Genomic DNA, 24,389 nt, shown 5'->3' with positions numbered 1-24,389 from the left:
ATACCTGGGATTAAGTGGCCACAAGCCCAAAAATGCAGAAACTGCACTGTTAAGTGTAATAGGGAAACTCCAGAAAAGAAGTGGATCTGCTGACAGCACAACTTCAAGCCAGAAGAGGAATGACAAATTTTGCCTCTGACACATATGGACTAACAAGAAAACAAATTAACAGCAGCCTGTTCTCACAGGAAATTATGAGACAGCACAATAGCGTAAAAGTCATCTTATATGCAGAGCTCTTAAAAGTGAATTAATAGAGGACTATTGCATAGTTACTGCTGGTTATAACTTGGAATACATTAAAACCTTTACTTCCCCAGACCAATATTTAAAATAAACAAGAAGCAGTGAGCAGGCACAGCCACTTCATTAAAGTGATTACATAAACTCTCAAACCAAGACTTAATTTGAATTAATAGTAAAGATAAAATTGAATGCATAAACATGCCATGCAGAAAGAATGAAGTTCTGAAAAGAATTAAGTGGTTTGATGATATCACATAGCAAACACCTGATGAATTCATTAAACACAAAGGGTTGCAGATGCCACGATACAGTGAGCAGTTCCTACCTGAAAAATCAGATGGATGTCAAACTTACAAAAAACTACTGAGTCCTAACAGCTGCAGGACACAGGCAGAGGTTTTGCAGAGCAGCACCAAAATTTGAACCCAAGACTGATACAGTCAAAATATCAATACCAAACATGATTAGTTCCAATGAAGTTAATCCAGTGTTTGGAAGAACAGCTTCTCTTTCTGCTTGGAAGGGCCAGGGATTTCTTCTTTGGAACTGCCCTGGAGCTGAGATCCACTTTCCCCCAGGCACGTTCCCCAGGGGAGACCCTCAGCTCATCGATTACATAAACTGCTCTCTAGTCTCACTCACCTTAGCAGGGCAGCTAAATATATGCACCAAGACATAAAATCTGCAGAGCCATCAAAGCGCTTCTGCTGGAACAGAAGAGCTGACAATTTATGGGCTCTTCAGTTGTGCCTGCTTTTATCAGGCTGGTTAGTTGAAAGAAAATGCACACATAATTACTTAATCCCATTAAAACAAAGACAAATGACAGCAGAGAACTCCCAAGCTCAGCAGTTTGAGCACAGGAAGATTCTGAACTCACACAGAAATGAATCACAGAGCCTCCTCAGTGGGCAGCTCCTTCCACAGCCCCTCTTATTTTGGCTACATCAGCATCACAGCTCTGATATCCAGCCAGCTCCAGGAAATGGCATCTTGGACAATGAACAGCTTCCAGATTTCCCAATGTACCAGTAATCCAAGGTCTCCACTTTTTCAGTGAAGTGATTGCATGTCAATTAAAGCAAGTAAATTCACAAGAAGCTACTAAAAAAATTCAGTTGCTTCTTCCAACATTTGGGGAGGACAAGCAGGAATCCTAAAGAGGCAGCAAGTGGCAATTTGGGGTTGGTGCTTAATTTTAACATTTTGAGTTTCAGAAAGTTACAGGAACTCCTGTTCAGTGCATTAATGACAAAATGTAAACTGTAGTCAGCACCTGAAGAGGGAAAATGAAGCAAATTAACATTTCACTAGGGGATTTATAACACAGGTTTGCTGGCATGTTTACTATGCAGGAATAAATAAATGTGTAAAATAATTGGAAGTACTCATTGAAGAACTGAAAACTGAACTTATGAAAATCCATATTAAACTCAAAAGTCACTTATTTTTAAGGCAGCAATGATTTTTTTTATTTAATAAAAAAATATATTTAGCGTACCTCTAAGCACCAGGATCTTTTGTCTCTGCTGTTCCCACACAATAATCTGAGCCCTTGGATGTGAGCAGTGTCTCACCTCCAGGCTCAGCCATCCTACAGCAGCTGGCTGGGACAGGAGAAGCAAACAGTGCTGAGTGTAATGTTTGCTCACCAATTACCCTTCTGTGGGCTCACTGAGAACCTCCCAGGACAAGGCCAGGCAGGAACCCCTATCCCAAAAAGGGGGGGATTAGGAATTTCAGTACTAGAGTGCATTTCTTTTGAGACTAAGCAGTAACAGTCTTGCAGGAAAAACATTTTTCTTCACACTTTCCAGGCCTTAACTGTGGTTTACAGCAAAAGAAATAGTAATAAAATAATGCTTCCTGCAGTCTGGTTTAGTTTAGGAACAAGGCAGAGAGGGACTGAGCCATAATTCCATATACACCTGGGACAGGGGATATCTGTCTGGAAGTTTTCCACTTCCAAGGACAGCCTGTCCAGGTACAAAGGCTCTCTGGGGACATCTCTCAAGCACACTGTTGCTTATTACTCTCAGCTTTACCTCACCTGCTTATTAGTTCCTGAATACTCTATTTCTTAAAGAACAGGAATAAACAAGTGGGAACTCCTCCATTTGGACTGCAAAACCCTGCTGGGTATAAATTCCGTGGGTTTGTGCAGAGGACCAGAGAGCCTTACTGAGGCTGGAAGCACCAACACCAGCAGAGAAGCAGCAGCAACGATGGTGACACCACTTCAGGACACCTCAGTTTTAGTGAAGTATTTAATTTATTTTACTGCAGCAATGGAAATCTTACTTTGCTCTGTGTAGAAAATCCAAATTAGACTCCCAACTCAGGGCTGTTAGGGATGGCAAGAGAATCCTTAAGTTACTTGTAAGTTATTCAACTATAACGTTAGTACAAAATAAAAATAAAATGTCATCTTTCAATAAGCCAACTACACATTAAAGAAAACCTATAAAGCTTTTGTCAGGAACACAGACTCCTCTTGACCAGCAGCCAGTTAAAGTGGTAGAACTCTCAGGAATATCTCTGGAAAGGGCAGGATTGTCAGTTAAGCCCTTCACCATTCTATCCCAGCACAGTCCTACATCACCTCCATCCCTTAATAAGAGCAGAGGACATCAATCAAATACAGAAGCCAAATTTGCTTTCCAGTCACACTGCTCATTACCATGATATCAGAAATCACATCCTTTCCTTATAGAAGAGACAAAATGATGACAGGGCAGACAAACACCACACACTTCCCCTTCAGCTCCCTTAGAGAACAGATTCCAGGGAATTTTGTAGACATATGTAGCCAAGTATTGCATAGAATAAATTTTGTCAAACTCCAAAGGGAACAAGAAATTTTCCTTCCAGCTCCCTAGAACCATAAACCCATCAGACTCCAAGCCCTGCTGCTCCTGTTGACACAATAACACTGTCCATACTTCCCATCTCTTTAGAGAGCTTTAAAGAATAAATTCTAAATAAAGAATACTTTAAATTGGTAAAGCCATTCCAGAAAAAGAAAATCCTATACAATGACCCTTTCATCACCTATGACTGGAAATTTCCCTACTTTGCCTTCTTAATTTCCTGCTGCCCCAGAGCTGCATTTTAAGAACAAAAAGGAGGCTTTTCCTATACTGTGAAAGTATTAATGAGCCCCACTGAGTGTTGTTACTGACAAAGCCTCTCCAGGGACTAATTACAGCAGATAATTGTAGGCCATGATTTTTTTTTTATTATTGCACAAACCTCTCAGAGACTCCAAGGCAAAAGCCAAACCCAAAGTCCTTTGAAAAACTTGCAGTCCCTGCAGGGAGCATGAAGGAGCCCCCAGTGCCATTCCTTAGCAAGGCTCCCCAGGGACCTATATGGCCTACATCATACCTGCTGTATGTAGTTAGAAAGTAAAGATAAAATCTTTACTAGAATAAAGCTTTAAAAAGTAGGCTTAAGCACCAAAAATATCACATGGAAAAACAGCAGACATTACCAGCAAAGGAATATTTTTGCCTTTCTCATAACTTAATTAACCCTTATACTTCAACTCTTCAAAGACAAAACAGTAAGAAGATACAAGTAAGATTTCAACATGGAATGTGTTTATTTTTTATTTTTAATTTTCAGTACAGTATTAAGAGGTCATTTAAATACTTTAAATAAAGATATTTGAAGAAAAACCCAGAGGATTCAACTAGGTAAAGAAAAACACAATCTTATCAGTGGATAAAAGACAAGTATTGAATGACCTTAGGATCTTCAGAATAACATTCTCAAGAAAATGCATATTCCTGGGTCACCTAGTCAGGAATGCAGCTTAGTGTTGTGCTTCTCTTCCTGTTCTTTGTTTTGTGGATCTCAACTATAATGGACAGCTTCACTGACAGGCAGGAAGAATTTTTTTTTTAATGAAACATGCAGAGAACCAAGTCAATGTGCTTTCAAAACCTCTATAATTTTCTCTATAATTATAAATCAGATAGGCATCAGGTCATACTACAGTCCTAAATATCAACCCTCTCTCCTCCTTTTATATTTCCTCTCCAAATCAACCAACTATAATTATCTGACACATTACAAAGGACCATGGAAACAATTGGTAGGCAGTTAAATATTACCAGACATGTAAAAAAAATAAAATAATCTGAAACTAACTGAAAATTAATTATGTTTCACAAAAGGATAAGTAAAACTAAAAGCAGAAGCTGCTTTTGGCGTGGAGTGAAAAAAGGGAAAAAAAAAGCAGTCTGCTACTGTGCAAAGTAGAATACCCCGATTTCTGGAATGCATGCTCTGCTTCCCTCAGGCACACTTCTGGAGCAATGCTGGGAGGTGGGAACATCTCATTTAAGATGTCCAGCCACCAGACCCTCTTCCACTATTTCAAAGTCCATTTTATTTTCATGATAGCTCATATTTGTTAGTCATTTAGTAAAGAAAAATTTCCATACACCCATTCTGATGAAAAAAATTTCTTTCAAATGCCAATCAAGGAAATCCTGACATAACTAAATGAAGAGAGTGGAAACATGCAGTAAATTTTATTTAAAGTTCTCTGCAGGTATATTTACACACATACATGCTAAAATATTTAAGCACATATATGTGTACATACCTAAGACATGTAAGCATTTGAGGTTCTTAGCTTACAATATTCAGTCTCATAAGATCCATGGATTTTTAAAGATACACACAGTGAGATGGAATGTGTTAGTTCAAGCAGCTAAACCTGACAGAAACACACACAGGTCAGGTCAGTGATTTTTCTTCCTTGGATCGCATGAGTGAGCACAGCTTCTTGCAGTGTTAAGTGTTTGGGGACTGGAAGCTGTCACATTTTGGTTCCAATGCAGTAACACATTAAACCAGTAATCTAAATTTCATAAGCTGCACCTTTAAACTCACGCAACACTGTACAGGTTTGCACACAACTTCCCAGCCAGTAGTCTGATGCCCTTCTTTCCTCTTCCAGCCAAAAATGACTGTTTCAGTGAAGAATTTAGGTAAAATGAAAACAATTTTCTCATTTGCAATCACATGACCAGGAAGTAGAGTGGGTCTGCAGCAGAAGCTGAGATTCCCTGATGCAGTGGGTGTGTAGAAAGTTAAATACCACTTCAATATCTCCACATTATTCCCATGAGGAGTGTGTTTATAACAACAAGCAGACTGTGGCACGCAACCATAGTCTAAGGTCAGCAAGGCCCTTTCTCTGTGCTACAGAATCACCCCTCTTGAAAATTCAGTATATTTATGCCTTTTAAAAATGAAAGTTTCCAGGAGGTTTCATGCTCAGTAAGGAGTGTGGAAATTATTTCATACTGTAAGCAAACTGTCAATTAAAAAGGGCAAAAATTCATTTTTAAATCAAGCTATGAATTGGACATCAAGCTACTTATATTTTGGATTTCTATTAAGAGAGATAATAAATGGTCATGTTTAATTTGTTGAAATAATGGCTAGCAAGGTAAAGCAACATTCACTTAAATGAAAGAGATGCTTCTTAAAACTGCATGAAATTAATGATTCTCACCCACAAAAACTCCCCAAACAAACAGTTTCATAAGGGAACTGCTACAAGCTATGAAACTTGATAGAGGAGATTAATATATAGCTCAGCATCCAAGTCACTATGATATTTCAGTACACTAAAAATTGTATCTATTCCATCAGCACATATTATTAAGATGCATTATGTTGTTGGACCAATTTTTTATACAGTCTAACAAAAGTTACAGACCTTGTATATCTTGTTACAGTTAAAATAAAGAGGATTTCTGAGGCTCAGGCCTCAATACTCAGTTCAGTTATACTGCCAGCAAAAAGCTGAACATATTTCCCTTAGTGCTATCCTTAATCTTATATACCTTCAGATACAAAGGTTGGACAATTTTGCGTAATATGTTGCAATTACACTACCTGGCCAAACAAACTGTCCAAGAATCGCTAATAGAAATGTCATCAGAAAAATAAAGTCCAAAGCAGATTTGTACTAAAAAGAGAGAGAAAAAATCTACAAGAAAAGTGGTATAAGCCCTAAAGAGCAGTACATTCTTTGAGGACCTCCAATATTATACTATTTTGACGTATATGAATGCTTTTCTTGGAACATACAGAAAACTGTTTCTCTTAAACCAAGACAGAGAATGAATTTAATAGGGGTTTATAGGTCTCAAGTTTAGGAGGATTTCCCATCAGGTTCTGGAAAAACAAAAATCATTAAATACAGACAGTAACCAGTTTGCAAATCAGGACATAAAATGTCTCAGATTATATAAAAGTATACTCCAACTTCTCCATAACAGAAGTCAAAGCTAAGGCCTCACAATTCCAGTTATTAGAAATAGCATATTCTCTTTACTAGGCCACCACTTGAAGCCAGCTACTCAGTGTTTTAAAGAAGGAATCTTATAAAAGGCTGGTTGCAGTGCAGTTCTTTGCAATATGTACCCAAGTACAGACAGATTGCTTGAAAGTATTAAGAGTTATAACAGAAACTGTTAAAGAAAATGCAACATAAAAACAAAATGCAGCAAACTACACTGCCTGAAGTTTCTTCAGGGTCCTCATACCTAGTAAAGTTCACTACACAGATTAAACATCATGAAGTACAAATTAACAAACCACATGATTAATAAAATCTGTTCACTTTATATTAAACATCTCTACTCTGATTACAGAACGTTTAGGCCCTCTGTAGCACAGAGGAACTCTTCCCTTTGTATCGCGGGCCAGGTTCTCATCGCGAACGCTCCTGCCCGCTTATTTCAACAGGTTCTGCAGCATCGCCGTAGCATAGGTGGGGCGAGCTTGTCTGCTTGCAATTGCATTTTGCAGATACTGGATGCCTCCACAGCGTTCCCAAATCTCTTCAAACTGCCTCGGTAAAATTTCAGCACCTCGCTTTCGGGTTAAGCCAGTCTCTTCAAGGTTAAGCTCACACATATCCATGTCATCCTTACCTGAAATGGTAAAGGGAAAAAGAAAACATATTTTACATCATTGAAAGATCCCATCAATAAAAATTAGATCCTTGTTAATTACATTTCCTCTCTGTAGATCTGGTTTGCTGGTAGACTTCAGAGCTTACCAGGAAGTCCTCAGATACAGGCATTTTTCAGTTTCCTGGTTTTTTGTTACACAGAGAACACTAAAACAGTATGAGAATAAACTAATATCAGATGCTGCAATTGACAAAGCTGTGCTTAAACAGGAAGCAAAAAGGAATAAAGGGAAGAAGCCGAAAGATCATCATCTCGATACATTCTTCTGAAACCCATTACAGGATGACAACCACATTTGGATTACATATACCTTCAGTTTCAGGCCACTTTATAGTGAACTGCTTTACTTATGGTTAAAGCAACTAAGAATTCCAGACTTTGGATCAAGTAGCTAATCTGTCAGCCTACCACACAAAACCAACAGTGGGACCAACGTAGGCAATCCAATGAAATTATATATGTAGCTCACAAACTAAATCGTAATCTTATTTTTAACAGGTACTCAACGACAGCACTGCTACTTTTAGCTATGGGCTTTGGCACTGAACAGCAACAGCTGGTATAAGGAATTCTACTTAAAATAATTTGCAGAAAACAAACTTTTGTTGCCAGTAAAGCATAATCCTGTAGTGAAACAAATTGGCTATGGCCTTTCCTCAGTCTCTAAGTTAAATACAAAATCTCAAAACACAGAAGCGTAAGCAGCATTTCTCCAGTGTTTTCTCCTCTGTTCCTTACCCTCCAGAAAAGGAGGATACATTTCACTACCAGATAAATCTCTACCTATCCATTGCAACATTTATTCTAAATTTTTAAGATTAAAAAGCTATTTTCCCATACTAAGTAGCATAAATAGGGTAAAAGCATCAGCTTGCTATTAGCCTCATGCTATGGACAGACAATGTAACATATGCACAAATTGTTTTGATACAAACTGCTTGTAATTCTTTACAGCTAACTTAAAAACAGTATAATAATGAGTAGACCTTTCCCAGATAAATTGTGATGTTTTATCTTCACACTGTCTCCAGTTCAATGAATAGTCTGAGGGTTTGTAATAATACAACTCTTTCCATTTGACTTCCCACTGTCTATGGCTTCCCAAATTGAAGTACGTGTAGAAGTAAAACATAGGACCAGTTACATGTCCCAGTGATATTCTGAAACATTTGGCCACCATCAGCAGCAGTCCCAAATCCTCAAATTCTGCCCAGATAAGAAAGAACAGAGAAAGGGAGGGAGGGAAGGAAGGCAGGGAGGAAGGAAGGCAGGGAGGAAGGAAGGTGGGGAACTTGGAACTTCATCCTCTTTTTCTGAAGTTTGTTATCAACTCTGAACCTTCTCCAAGTTTCAACACCAACCTGCTACAAGCAGAATGGGTGCCTTGTCAGGGTGAAGCTCCATTTGCCGAGCAATCCAGGGCCCATCGAAGTGTGCGTACCACCAGCCCTTCTTCTTGTTCTGGGGGTCCTTGTACTGATCCGCGGGGCGGATGAAGGGAATGCGGAAGTAGCGCTGCTGCCTGTTTATTTCAATCTCTTGTTGTCTGCCCGGGAGCTGGGCTGCGGGGTTCTGTTGTGCTATCATTCAAAACATCCCCCCAAAAATAAGTGAACAAAGCAATTAGAAAACAAGAAAGCCATATTACTTCCTTTATTAATCAGCACATTAAAAAACAAACAAACAAACAAAACAAACAAGAAAACAAACCCTCCCCCAAAACCCAAGAGATTATCTCTCAAGGTCATCTGAAGTCTCAGCAAACCTAGAAAGTATTTCCATCTCATATAATGTGCATTCTGTTAATTGCAACAGCTAAAACACTGGTCAGAAATGGCTCATGTTAACTCCTGTACATGTTGCCCAATGGCAAATTTAAACAAAACTAAGTAAATAAAATAATATATTCTGCTTTTAATCAATATTTAAGGTAAAACTTGCCATGTAAAATTTCTTACCAACCAGAAACATTTATCAGTAATTGCTTTAGTTCAGTCCATTTTTTTGTAAAAAAAGATCACAGCGCACAGAAGCATTTTCAGTTGCAAACATACAAAAGCATCACTTGATGTTTGACAGTCGACACAAAAGGATGTATAATACTGTTAGAAATTACTAATTTGTTAATAGAAATGTTGACAATAAATACTGCTTATTACAAAGCTGCCACCAAACAATTTTCTGCTTAGATTTCTATAAGTCAAAATCTGGCATTAGAAGTAACTTCTGGCTGCTTTCTTTTTTCAAGGAATTTTTAATTTCCGACCATTAAGATCAGCTGACTAAACTTCTAAAGGAGAAAGTTACATGAAATTTGTTCAAGTTTCATATATATTTTTGGTAAATATTTTCCACATGCATTTTTGGACTTTTTGAGTTCCCCATATTTCAGACTCTAGAGAGAAACTCACTTTCAAATAAAAGCAGATACTCTCTATGTTAATTCATCAAATGATCAACCTTCTTAATCTTACATATACACTATCATAATCGATTTTAAATAGTAAATGCTCTTAAAAGCAACATTCTTTCCTTTAATAACTGCCCCTGCAAAAGTTTGTTACTGATCTTGTTTTAGTGGTTTACACCACTGTTACAGATACCCTGCTTAAGAACCTTTACCATCTCTACAGAAGAAAATCAGGATTAACTTTTTATATGTTTCAGCATAAAAGGAGTAATTAAAAGTGAATTCAATTTTTTTCCTTGTGTATTGAGCAACAAAGAGAATTTCTGAGCTAACATTTATTAATATGAAAAATTACAATTACTTTTAATAACTTATTTTTACAGTCATGAACAGAACTAATACAGACTAGCAACTACACCTTGAAATTTCTTTTGCCTAGATTCAAGCAAAAATAGTTTTTCTAAACCTGAAGAGCAGAACTTTAACAAACCCCTATATGTCATACACATCAAATCTCCTTTTTCTAATGTGTGCATTAACAACAAACATAGAAAAAAAGCACCCAGATTTTAACACATGAATGCTACTTTTATACATCAACTCTGATAAAACACACACCTTACATGAAGACAGAGTATATAAAAAACTAATTTAATTCTATGCATTGTCTGAACATTTATCCCAGCAGATCAGTACTTAAGTATTGTTGAATACTTTTTGCACTGCAATGGTAATTGCTAAGGCTCATTTCTACCCCTAGGCATATCTAAATCTAGAGAAGAGGGCAAATCTAGAGAATGGAAATGCTAAGCAGCCAATGGAGCCTCTATTGGTGCTATAGAACTGTGGCTGTCTATTCAGAAGAAACCATCACCTGAATGTTAGTCTGTGTGCTAGGAAAACAGTTGTTACATTATGTTGATTCCAGAGTTTTGCTACAACAAAAAGCCATGTGCAGAAAATAAAAAAAAAAGGCTAGAACAAGAATGGTTTTGGGGTGTTGGTGGTTGTGGTAAAAAATCGGAGATTATATCTTTCAATAATTTATATAAGAAGGTTATTTCACTCTCCCTTCCCATGACTCCTCAAATGGGTAGGTTTTCACGAAGACAAGTACATTTTTGAATTACTAGAGTCATGTATAATTACCATCAGATTAATAACATTGTCAAATTATCTTTTTTTTTTTTTACAATTAACTTCTATATACATGTGTAGCAAAACACTGGATTAATCAATGTTAGTATGGAGCTCTCAAGTGTTCCTATTCTTCAAAGTTAGCTTAAACAACTGTCTCCTCACTTACTTGAGTTGCTCAAAAATGGTGCAAAATCTGTGAACAAATATTACATGTTGAACAAAAAATGAAAGTGCTGATTCCTTATAAGTTATGGCTTCATTACAACATCAACAGTTTTCACCAATGCTGATAACAAACAAATAGGAATTCTAGCTACAATACAAATGCAGATTCTAAGTGTTTCTACTCTTTTTCTACTTCTATTTTCATCAAGATTTAACCTCAAAATCACCTTAATAATTTGCAATTCCTGTTACAAAGCTTCAGTGGTAAATTGCTCTGACAAATCTGCTATTTAATTAATGTAGTACTTTATTTTTTTGACATTTCTGCTAGAAAAAAAAACTTCCAGAGCTCTGTCAATATCAGTAATAATACACAAACCAGTGCTTAGCTTCTATACTGAATGCATGAATTTAAATAAAGGATACTTATAAAATTAGATTAAAGGATACTGTAAAACTACATTAAATCAATGAAAAGATGTAAAGAAAAAACTACATCACTTGAAGCCCACATCCACTGACACGGGAAAGACTTTTAGCTTAAACACCTAAGAAATCAGAATTTCTTCTTACTACCTTCTCAGATGACTATAGTACATATGTATGTGAAATGCCCATGTGGTATAATTATTTGCAATGCAAAGAATTATACTGGCATTGAGAGTCTCTAAAGGTCACTATCAATTTCTTCTGAACTGCAAGGTTCTCTTATTCTCTTATTATGCCATATTTCAATGAAGTTAAAAAAATACAATGAAAAACACTGAAAAAAATGCAGCAAATATCTCAAAAGTGATAACAATATGAATATTCTCAGCTTTTTGTGCAAAAATCCAAAGATCATCTGCTCTTTGATACTTCCCATCAGCAACACTGTGTATGAATATTTTACCCATTTAGCTCCAGAGAGAACGTTCAAAGCAATTTACCACTTGGCAGAAGTGCTTCAAATGCCTTTTCCTGCCATTTCAGTCACAAGCTTTCTTAAGCAGCTAAAACCACATTTCAGACACAAGGACCCATTATTTGATAATATCTTCTCCAGGGGTCCAGATTTTGCCTGCCACATATCCATACTAAAATTCCCTGAGAACCTCAAACTCAGGTAATGCTCAAGTAATTAATAACTCAAGTAAATGAATCAAGGGGAAGGAGGTGCCTTTGTACATGGACTGAGATTACCTAGGGCACCTGGATTCCCTGGGATGCTTATTCTCCATGTCCTACAACAATGCCTTAATCTCAGGCTCATGTGACTTTGGGGAGAGCACTTTCTCCCTATCTTCCCTTTTCTTTGTCTCTCCCATGAACTGTGTGACAGGAACACAAATATCAAATATAATGGAACAAAAAGACAAAAGGAATGATCTGACTAAATTGTTCCATGCATTTACTGTGATCCTATAAATTTCTTAGATTCCTTTTATACAGATGATCACCAGACTTTTGAGGTGGAACACTGGGAAACGAGTAACAGTCCACTCTGTAAATACCACGCCAGAAACCAGGTACAGAATTTCCAGGTCTGGCAGTATGAAACTCCCACACTTCCTTGATGAATGCAAGAGAAACTTACTCTGATTAGTGTGTGGCTTTGTCAATAAACACCAGCCTGTGAAATCAGTAGAATGAGGGGTCTAAATAGAAAACACGGTCTACACAAAATTTGTCACCCCATGAGCCAGAATTACAGCATCAACACTCAGATTTTATAAAGGAGGATGTAACATGATGTATGTAAGCAGTGATGTAAACGACATAATTAGTAGCACCTTTTAAAAGTATCTACATCTATGTCTACATGTCTATGTCAATATTATGAAATATTAAAGTAGCACAGCAATGAACATTTAACAAAAATGCCAGCACCTGCACCAGTAGATCAAGAACTCTTTTTAACAGATGTCAGCTGGATGTGAGAAAAGGTTTTAAGAAGCATAAGAAGCTGAGTCTACCGAAAGTGTTTTAATTTCTGTGAAGAATTTGCCAGTTTCAATCTTTCCAAAATATTTACCTTAAATCAACATAAAACACTCCTAAAAAACTCCAAGTTTCTTCAACCTAGCAAACCCAGAATACATTCCAGAAATGTTCTCTTTAGAATATTATCACCAAAATTACTATAAACACAAAATTATCTCTCCTCACCATAGTCTGTGACTGATTTGGGAGCACGCTGTTCTGTTTCTGCATTGCGTTTCTTATTCTTGGATTTCCAAGCATGATACACCTTTAGCCTTCGGTGGAACTCTTCTCTGCAAGCTGCCAAGAGTTCAATATCTATCCCAAAAAAAAGGAGAAGGGGAAGGCATGAGTGAGAAAAGTCAGAAAAATATTTATTAAATGTTTTTCTATATTGATAAGGTATATGATTGGAGATCAAGCTGTGACACTAATATGATAACATGGAATGTAAAAACCCCTCACTCTCTGCAGCACAGCGCCTGTGTTTTATGACCCAAAAAGTCCCTCAGAGTTTGATGAATCCTTTTCTGCTTTAGAGTAAAGGCAGTCCCCAAAGTAGCTGTTGTACTGGGACATTTGGAGCAGTAAAATGCTACAAATATTTCTGTTGACAGTATCACAATACAAGCCGCACAGAAACAAATTTTAAAAAAATTTAATTGCACTGCTGAACATTATTTCTGCAACTGAAAAAAAACCATGAATTTGACTGCTTATATTTGTATTCTTTTTTCATGTATGTATTTTAATTTTTCTGAAGTTCATTATGCTAAGAATTGAATGATGACAAGGCTTTTTCATTAGTTATCTCAGAGTATCCAAGCTGGCTTCATGAGGAAAGAACTCCACTTATTACTGCACCATCTACATAGCCGAAAACATTGCTCCAGTCTTGCATATGTAAAAACACTAAAAGAGAATGAGTTACTTTCCAATTTCTACATCCAGGAAGAAATTCTGAGTGATCTTAAATCACAAATTAACCAACTGCTTTCAATAAGAAGCAGGAAGAAACAGTAATACCTAAAAGACGAATAATTCTTATCTATTTCTATCTTCACAGCACTGAGGCCAAGGTGATTAATGCCCCACTGTAAGCTTCCAAAAAGAAGTTACACATTTTGAAAATTAAAGAATAATAATCTACGACAGAACATATTTTTGCTTTCGTTATGATTTGGTGACAGCAAGAATTGATAGCAAAAAAATTCTTAGAACATGCAAATTCTAGGTAAAGCATAATAATTACTATTCCCTCTGTGGAAGTACATCAAATGGAGTGAACTTAATTAAGAAGTTATAACATGTATTTTATGCCCAAGATGTTTATTATCATAAATATATAATCCCTTAAAGACATCACAAAGGAGATTCTGTTTCCTTAATATGGAAATAGCTTTGTGTATTGTTCTTTTGGGGGTAAGAGAATTTTTAAAATTAATTTGTTATTCACTCAAACTCATGTAAACTTTTAATCTTTGTTATAGGAAGAAAGTAACACTTTTTCGTATAACTACAACTTGAGCTCTTTCTCAGAAAAAAAAACACTTACCACAGGAGGTGTTGATTGTATCACGAAGCTCTGCATATTTCCACTTACTGAGATCATGCTTCTTAGTACCAGCAGCAGCTTTTGTGGCTTGCACTGCAGGACCCCTGCAATTATTTTTAAAATGTATATGTATTTTTTCCAAGTATTAAACAGGATTTTTTTTAAGAAGAGGAAGAGATCCCATGATCATTAATGCGTCATACTTATTACCACACAGACAAAATACCATAGTATTTTCAAGTTGTTTGAATTATCAAGAGAAAATGAAAATATATTTTATGCTCAAAATCATATCATAATCTGATTTGCCTCCTAAAGATTAAAAGGAATTGTCATTGATATTTTTCAGGTATAGAAAGACACATATTCTGAGTATCTCATCCCACATTGATGTACATTTTACTTTGTGAGAACCAAGATGCAAAAAACAAAGACTGAACATTTTTAGTTCCATTCAAAAAACAGACAAGGAAAAATATTCCTGAAGTAGAACAAGGAGAAGGAAGAAAAGGCATTTCCTCTGCTATTTAAAATTGATCTTGTTCCTAACCTTAAGAAAATATTCTGTCTGACAAAAACCTAACTTGAGAGAAGAAACCAAATTAATTCTATATTGGCCATCTAATAACAGCAATATTTATTCTGAGTTGGGAGTGATGATATTGATCATCATGATCATCAAGAGTGATGATATTTATCATCAAAGTAAAAAAGACCACTCGGACTAAACGCTAACCAGTAAAAAAAGACTCATCAAAACTCAGTATTTTCCAAAGGCAAAAGGTCTTCACCATGTAGGTAATGTCAAAGTGAGTCAACAGCGAATGCAAGTGAGGAATTATTACTAAAATCTCAATCATCTTTAGGAAAAGGTACAATGTTTCCATGTATGAAACGAACATTAGATATAAACATAAGCCTGAATTTCATTTTTTCCCCAAGAAATGTGGTATGGATAAGTGGAAGAACTCTCCCTCAGGAACAGCAAACTTCCTGTGGATTATCAGCTTATAAAATAAGTTGAAAACACTGCAATGTTCAGTGATGATCAGCACATCTTTTAAACACTAAGGAATTCAAGAGCAGACACGAGATTTTACCAGTCTCTGCTCATGACTAAGAATAAAAATTGAATTCTTTCAGGATCTGAGGGAATTTCTTCAAAAGAAACTAGAAAGAATCTTTAACAAGGTAGCAAAGTTCTTGATGCAATAAGAAAAAACAGGCTTTTTAATTGTAAGGTCTGTTTGTGCAGTAATATCTTTGTGGGACAGGCACAGTATTAATAGGTATAATCTAATGAATATTATTTTAACATTTATTTTTCCATAAAGGTCTCATGTGGTACCGTGAAGTTTTATGTTTATTTTCCTTTTTTAATTAGAAGGTTATAAAAAACTATTATAACCTGAATTTTTTCTTTATGCAGATACAGCAGTTTTGAAAGCAGTGATAACAAATGCAATTTAAATTTCATTGAATAAACCTAACATTCCTCTTAATAACAACTGAACCATCTCTTCAGTATAATTAAAACTACAGAATCTTGCTGTTGGAGTAGCAGCTTAATGTCTACTCATACTACTAATCTGAGTCCACACAGCTTCCAGTTGGAGTTTGAGAAGTCAAACGTAAAAAATTGACTTAGAACTACTCATGACTGTAAAACAAATAACTGGACAAACTTCTTCAAAATATATACTTTAATATTTTGTTCTATTCTGTAGGACATCAAGGATTCCTGATAATTAATTTGCACTGCCTGGTGTCTAACCTTTTTGAACCTAATTTGACAAATCCTAAGGATTTTCCTTATTTAGCAACATTACCCACCACTCTAAGAGTTTGCTGCCTAATTTAGCACAGCAGAACTAGGTTGTAGTAATCTTTAAGAATGCTAATCCAATTGAATGGCTTAGTCTTTCTATTAGGGTACTACTGTGCACTCTGAAGACCACTTGCTTGTTTTCTACAGGACCTCAAGCACAACAGTCTGGCAGCAAGAGGAGCATCACCTTTGACATTCCATCTTCACTGCTCCATATGAGAGTTATGTATCATAAACAGTATTTTCAGACTAAAAATAGAAAAGACCAGTCTCATGTCAAAGGCTTCCAGTGTATGAAAAGTGAGACAATTTTTTTTAAACAAGCAGATACTGAGAAGCATTGCATTTTGAATCCGACCAGAACACAGAGCCTGATCTGGCCCCAAAATTTTTTCATCTTTTTGTACATTAAAAATTGGCCACTGTCATTGGAACTATGTCAATATATGCAATACAATATGGCCATTTAAATTCACATGCTACCTTAATTACACCTTATGTGGTTTATGCCTATTCTTAAAATACTGCAGGAGAAAAATTTATACCAGCTGCATTCCAATCATCCATGATACCACTAGAAAATTCATTAAACATGTGAGACTGAGCATCTTCAAACTATACATACATAGCTTAGTAACTTGTTAAACAACAGATTCACTTTCAAAACCTCTAAACATTTTTTCTTCTTCTGTAAGGTTCACAAAATCAATGTCAAAAAAAATTTCTACCATCAAGTTGCAGAAAACACTTTATATTTACTTGCTGATATGGAAGACAATCACAAAAATTTCTTTGAACAGAGTATTAGTATTTGACCAACTAGCATATTCAGACCCAAACCTGTATTTATCTTTTCTTCTGCATTGTGCATAAAATCTCACATTATCATTCAAGAAATCCCAGAAGGAGATTTTGTTTGGATATCTTAAGAGGGTTTTTAATATGGTCTTACCATGGAAATTTTCAAAACTACTTTTATTTTAAGAGAACTCTAATGAGCATATTTCCTTATTAAATGCAGCAACAATTACATTGCTGTTAAATGGCTTCATTAGCTTTGTGCTGAATCTGTAGAAATATGCCTTTAAAAGATGTGGAGCCTTGTGATCTGTTTATCACAAAGGTGAGAGGAGAAGAAAGCTGGAGAAGCATTAATGAAATTATAGAAAATTACAGGGTACATGAACAATTCTTATTCTTTTTCAATATAATAAGTTAAAATAGCAAAGAAATAATTGCTGAAAAAATGGTAAATGCAATTTATCTGAAAGAAATAATTTAGTTACCTGCTCATAATTAAAAAAAACCCCAGATTCCATTACTTTTAATTCCATAATAATTCAACCCATTTAATGTGTGATTTGTTTTTAGAAAATGATTGATTCACTGGTGTTATACCTTCTCACCTACCTAGACAATATTTCTGACATTTCTGTGGCCATTTGTTCCCTACAAGAAAATTGGTATATGAGCATAAACCAAATATATATGGATATAAAACCAGCCTTTATAACCATGAAAGTGTCTTGACAATCAAACTGAAATTAAATTAAATGCACAGGAAACGACTACTTATTTTTAATTATTTCAATTCAGACACACACACAAAAATAGACAGACAGATAGATAGATAGATAGACAGATAGATAGATAGACAGACAGACACACATACACACACACAGAGTCCTGATTCTGTAAAGAACAATAAATTACACAGGGCAGTGAAAAATGGATGGTATGTTAAAAACTTTACAGCAATTATATAATGATTTTTGAATAGATGTTATTTGGTATATTTGGTTATTAAAGGGTTTATTAGATGTAAGCAAAGTAATGAATATGAGGCTTTAAAAATTGACTTAGAAATTACAGATGCATACTAACAAAGATTGCTATGGGGTATTAGTAAATAAGAAGACAATATCAATTTCTTTTGATTAATTAATGTGGCTTTTATCTATTAGAGCATTCAAATGGAAAAAAATGCCATACGTAGTCATTTGTGGCTTTGTTCCATTGGCTCTGCAAACAGAAGACATTTAATGTTAGACAAACTACTACCTAGTTAATATTTTAATAATCTGAAGCAAGAAAAGGTGGGTCATAGCATTTCCTGCTCTCTCACATCTTCTTTATTATCTTAAGAATTTTTATTATTATTATTTTTAGCTGATTATATAAACCTCTTTTCCCCCCAAAACTTTCTCATTCAGTTATGACTTAAATAATAATCTGGGAAAAAAGAAATGTACAAGTGAAAGCTTCCCCCAGCCTTTCTCCCCTGTCCAATCTTTCAAAAGCAGAGACTTTGAAGCATACTACTGATGTATTTCATGCTTGGATAAGTGTGTCACAAGAAACAGCAGCAATCCTCCTGTAGCTGCTCTGGGAACAGGATGGGTGCTTCTTCATGCAAGCTGTGAACAGACCCCAAGTGTAACTGCTGTGCTGGAAACACACAGGTGAGCACAGGTAGCACTATCTGTGCTAAATTAGGACATAGGATTGTTCCAATGCAAAACCCAGGAGAGATACACTCACAACACTCTTCTAAGACTAGCTTTCTTTTGATGTTACATGCCATACTGTACACTTCAATAAGCCACATAAATGAATAAAAACTACCCAGTTGAAAGCAGATGCTTACTATCTAAATTAATATTTACTTAACTGCCAGTCATTAACTTTAATTTACCCCTGGGTGCAGTAAATCACATATTACACATCCTTTCAAACTGTGGATGAGTAGTAAAATTGGATAAAGCTAGAAGAGGTCCAGCAGATCCAGCACAGAATAAGCACAAATGAAAATCCTGGTTCTGCTGCCAGAACAAACAACTTTTCTTCTTTGATAGTAGCCAACAAATATATTTTTTAAGAAAACTGTTAATACTTATGCCCCTTGAAATATCTATGAAAGCTATGAAAGTGAATACAGCAAGGCACTGTGGAAAAAAGAAATAAACTACAGGCACTCAAGTTCAAATATGACAACACAAAAGTGTCGCGTATTTGTTAAAACTGAGCACATAAAATCACCCTTTTCTTCCTCTTTTCACTCAACAGTTACAACCATACAATGGAAAATACCTTTATTTTCTTCATGCCAATATGTAAGGATGAAACCAATTTTTACAGAAGTGTGATAACACTGTAAAAGCAATATACTGCATGAATTCAGTATGAAGTCACACATGCTTTATCTTATTACAGCAAAATTTAACAGGGAAGATATATATACTTATAGAAAAGTCAGTGATTTTAGTGTATCACATGCTAATATGTCAGTCTCAAATGTAGAAGACCGTAGACTATAACTTCTTTAGACTCCAGCAAAATTTTGATTGGTATAATATAAAAGAAGTCCTGAGACTTTATGTTTTAATATTAGATTACATTATTTATTCTAACCAATAGTTTGCATTTCACCAAATTTCTTTAGCTGCTACCTTTAAGGCAACTCCTGAAATTATATGAAAATCCTCTGATTTCAATAGAAGATACTGGGGCCTGGGTAAGGTTTTAGTCTGATTTTAAACAAACCAAAATAAAATCAAATATTAAATTAAAAGCATTCTGTTCAGGTTTTGAATGTGCAATGAACTATTTGAAGTAGACTTTGGAAACAAGGGAAAAAATTTGCCAATGAGATAAAAAAGATCTCATGTAAGCAGGAAAATCTATCACTTCTTTTCTAGATTTAGGTATTATCTTGCTCAAGAAATTATTTCCATCTCTATATTAACATGTTCAGACCACTGAGTACTTTCCAAACACTTAGAAGGGTCTTCAGTCACCTACCAGCTGCACAGCAGAACTGGGCTAGCTACACAGCAGAGAAACTGGCAGTCAAAGAGTTATGATGACAATTAGCTCATCATCCATTCTGGGATTATACAAGAAAGACCAATGCCAAAATCACCTATGAGCAGTAGGAAACCCAGTGGAGGTTAGAGCTTCACTGACAGAGAAGTTACTGAATTCTCTGAGCTCTTGACTACTGCATCCCTTCTTTCATTTTTAAGAGAACTCTGCCAGGTTGCAAGACTAGAGTGACTTTGTGTCTACCTTTAAAGTATTGCACCAAAATCCAGTCAGGGAGAGTGGTGAGGCACTGGAACAGCCTTCCCAAGGGAGCTGTGGCTGCCCCATCCCAGCTTGGATGGGCCTCTGAGCTACCTAGTCTAATGGAAGGTGTCCCTGACCATGGCAGGGGGCAGGAAAGAGATGATTTTCAAGGTCCCCTTCCAACCCAAACCATTCTGATTCTGTGAATGGAGCATGTCAGTCTCAGTCAGAGACAATTTGACAGCTATTGCAGTACCGAGGGAAAAAACACAACCATTTCAGTGGAACTTCCCAGAAGTCAGTATTGAACATGACAAAAAATTACCCACCTATCTCAAGCAAGCATACAGTTATTAAAAAAAGTATACATTTAGATGAAATTTGGGTAGCAAAAGAAATACATCTAGGAGCTTGAAATTTCATGGCAACACAAGGGATTTTCTTGCACTCATTTCAACAACAACAACAGAGTAGAGTCATATTAATGAAGTCACCAAGTATGTGACCATGTTCACAGGTCCCTTCATGCAACTTGACCAGTAAGTACCATTTTTACTGGAACTTCTAAGTTGCTTCTAAGACATCACCTTTTACACATGAAGAGTTCTTGCTCTGCAGACAGGCAGTGTGGTTCTGTGTATCAAAGGTTAAGCTCATTTTATCACACATCAAAAATTGACACAAAACAAGACTAACACTTAACATTTGAACTCATCTATGTTAGGTATTTTCATTCCACTTGAAAAAACTTACCAGTCAGGGCCCAGAAATTACTTTTATTTCTGCAGTTAAAGAGAGCTTCTTCTTTAAAAAAAAAAATCCCACACAAATTCACTGTAAAAATGGAACCACCATCAAGACCTAGCAAAGATGTATTTTATTATTACTTACCACTGAAGAAATTCTATTCCCTACTTTAAATGAGTCATAAAAATCAGAATTCTAAGTTGGCCATCCTTGTTAGAACTCAAAAAAAGAAAGAGACCTGCAGTCATGTCCACAAGCACCTACAAAATCACTGATGTAGCAAGACGCAAAATGAAGAAAGTCTAAGCAAAAGCAATCTAACAAATTTCAAAATTTAATTTGAAAAACATTCCAATATACTGACTTAAAAGCTCCATTTAATGAACACAAAGTTCCATTAACCAAACAAGAGCATAGTCTTCTCCAAGGGAGCAGGATGGGGAGAAAAGAAAGCACAGAGAGGAAAATGTAACTCCTTGACTCCATACCTGCGCAAACCTAAATCCAGCTGTGCCTCATCACTGATGAGCTCTGCCTCGCTCTGGGCAATCCTCATTGCCAGCTCGTGGTCACGGCGCTCCTGTTCAAGCACGGCCTGGTGCTGCGTCTCCTCCTCTCGCTCTCTAGCCAGCTGAGCCTCAATCTCAGCCTGTTTGAGAACAGGACACCTTTAGCCTTACCCAATCAAAACCAAAATGCTACATGAGCAGTATTTGAAAAAAATGCTTATTCAGCAACTTATTCAAATTCAAGACTCACAGGCATCTTTCCTCTTCTTCCTTCCTTCGTTTTTGGTCTTCCTCTTCACGTCTCTTCCTTTCCTTTTCCATTTCCTCCTGGATGCGTCGTAGCCTCTCTGCTTCGTCCTCTTGCTGCTTCTTCTTTTGCAGTGCACTCAGAAGCTGCTCTGAGCTTTTAACTAAAGCATCATATTCTTTCTGTATCTGTTCTCTAGTCATTATAGTGGTCTGCAAAAATAATAAGAGGGTAATTGTTTTTTATTTGTACTTCACTTCTGAAAGAACATACTTAAAAATATTAAGTGATATGAGATCACTGAGCACTATATTTAAATCATATATACACCTCAGAGCTGGGAAGCTTGAGTCCACTCTTCCCTTTTTTTCTACAATCCTGAGGACCCATTCCTCTCCCCTCTCCTATAAAACCATCCAAATTCATCTCCATATCATCAGTGAAATTAACTTAACTTCCTTTCAAAACATACCTTCACATTTTAAATCTTGCAGTTTTAAGCAACAGAAATTAATTCTTAGCATGCTAGGATGGAAATTAAAGCCTTCCCAGTGTATTTTGCATTGTGCTCTTATCTTCTTTAGTGGTTATTTACAGCTCCGCTTTTATGTCATACATGAAATAGCTTTTCTTAATATTTCTGCTAGCACTCAGAAAAAATACTGCACTGTGTTGTGACTAACTTTTTCTAAAAAGTTATTAGTAACAAATTACAGGTTGAAAATGCTTCAAAAATAGCCTTTGCTAGACACGTTTTCAAACCTTATTGACAGGTACAATTTAATTTCATTTTACAATTCACATCTTACTAATAAAACTGCAATATGGGGATTTGCTGACCTTTTCTGATAGTGTATCATGATGATAATCACATGTTATAATTTTCATTAGAAAAGAGAATCCTAAGCTGATAGGTTAACTCTACCATCTTTTCAACAGCGATTTTAAATAGAGAAGTCTTAATATGGCACACTAAGAAAGCTATAATATTGCATGAAATATGAATTCAAGAAACCAAACTTTTTCTAACATTAATAAATGCCAGTGTGCCTTCATTTTGTCTTTGTGATTCTGTGGTAAGAAAGAGAGGACTACAGACCTGAAGCATAATCAACAAGCTGAATTCTCTTTACCACCAAGTTTGAAAAACCTCATAACTGGAAATGTCTCTAGTCTGTGATAAATGCCTTGTTTCAGCCCTTATTAAGTTAAAATATTGGCAATGGTAATTGGCATTCTGATAATGGTAATAATGGTAATTGGTATTCCAATAGTGAAAGCAACAAACAACTTATTGACAGCACTTGTCTCGTAATACCAACATGCATTTTTTCTTTAAAACCTTCAGTGCCAATTTTGACACACAGATACCAAAGTCATACGCACCTATTTTCAGGATTCACTTCAGTTATATTTACAAATAGTTTTAAACAGGAATTACCCAGTGACTGAAAATTAAGACCACAATTTTAAAGTATATTTTCTGTTAAAAAAAATGCATTGGCCTTCTCCTTTAGATGAAGCTTTTAAAAGATTCCAGTACAAAGATACTTTTTCTCTCATTATTATCACATACCTTAATTTTGGTCATTGATGCATCAATAGAAGCCTCCAACTCCTTGACCTGCTTGCTTGTCTCTGCTTTTCCCTCCTTCAGAGCACTTACTACTTCATTAAATTTATCAAGTCTCTTCTTCAGTGTACGTACTTTTATCAGGCCATCAATGCTGTGAAGGTAAGACAGCTTATTTGCTTATTTGAAATAATTTTGGATGGTGATACTTTTAAAACTCCACAAATCACTCATGTACAAAAGGTAGATGGGGAGAGAAGTTATGCCTTCTGACAAAACTCTCCCTCTTCTTTGAAATTTGAACATTATCACATCAAGTAACTAAGCAATGGAGCCTTTTCCAAGCAGTAACTAAAATTACTTAGCAAACAGTGGCTCAAAATGGAAAAATGCATTTTTATTTTGAGAATTAATTTGGGCTGGCTTTTTGTTTTTCTCACAATAATAAATGGATACTAATGATTATTAGTATCCACTAGAGGATTTTAACTGGAAAGGATAAAGGCTGAGTAGCGCTACTTATTCAAAGAGCAGTAACAGAATTAATCAGATAAAACTCTACTACACAGTATTACATCCCAGAATGAACACCATCATTACACCCCAAAGGATTGAGAAAGCAAGGCTGGGGAGGAGTTCAGGAAAACTCAAGAGTTTTTTTAAGAACCACTATTGAAGGCCCCACACAGAAGTTACAAATCTGCAGACAACCTTCCTAAACAGATATCACTATACTGGGATTTGCAAATCAACACACAAAAGTAGAAACAAAATCAAATCATTAAAGATGAGCACCAATTAGCGAAAAAAAAAAGTCAGAAATGCCAAGATTCAAAATGAAACATAATTCTCAAAGGATGTAAAAGAATTTATGAGGCCCACAACTAGAACAGAGCTATGTCTCTGTCAAAGAACATTAAGGTGTCAGCAGAGCT

General features: G+C 35.8%; 1 protein-coding gene and 1 long non-coding RNA gene across 2 annotated transcripts in view; both read right to left on the bottom strand.

The window, feature by feature from the left end:
* LOC141729596 (uncharacterized) overlaps positions 1-1,513 on the bottom strand; it is a 57,695-nt gene extending 56,182 nt beyond the window's left edge. Inside the window, exon 1 of the long non-coding RNA XR_012581026.1 lies at positions 889-1,513. This is a non-coding gene — a long non-coding RNA (uncharacterized LOC141729596). The remainder of the gene's footprint in view (positions 1-888) is intronic.
* A 2,318-nt stretch (positions 1,514-3,831) lies between these two features.
* The window catches only part of LOC141729563 (unconventional myosin-VI-like), a 41,910-nt gene continuing 21,352 nt past the window's right edge, over positions 3,832-24,389 (bottom strand). The window contains exons 15-22 of the mRNA XM_074544268.1: positions 23,458-23,608; positions 21,885-22,093; positions 21,614-21,793; positions 14,483-14,586; positions 13,114-13,245; positions 10,967-10,993; positions 8,612-8,830; positions 3,832-7,208 (exon numbers count right to left, since the gene is read on the bottom strand). Coding sequence (XP_074400369.1) covers positions 7,009-7,208; positions 8,612-8,830; positions 10,967-10,993; positions 13,114-13,245; positions 14,483-14,586; positions 21,614-21,793; positions 21,885-22,093; positions 23,458-23,608 — 1,222 coding nt within the window. The 3' untranslated portion in view covers positions 3,832-7,008. The remainder of the gene's footprint in view (positions 7,209-8,611; positions 8,831-10,966; positions 10,994-13,113; positions 13,246-14,482; positions 14,587-21,613; positions 21,794-21,884; positions 22,094-23,457; positions 23,609-24,389) is intronic.

Source organism: Zonotrichia albicollis, chromosome 7 (genome assembly GCF_047830755.1).
Source record: "Zonotrichia albicollis isolate bZonAlb1 chromosome 7, bZonAlb1.hap1, whole genome shotgun sequence".
Lineage (NCBI taxonomy): Eukaryota > Metazoa > Chordata > Aves > Passeriformes > Passerellidae > Zonotrichia > Zonotrichia albicollis.
The sequence above is the reverse complement of the archived record's forward strand: the minus strand, read 5'-3'. Positions and strand labels throughout refer to the sequence as shown.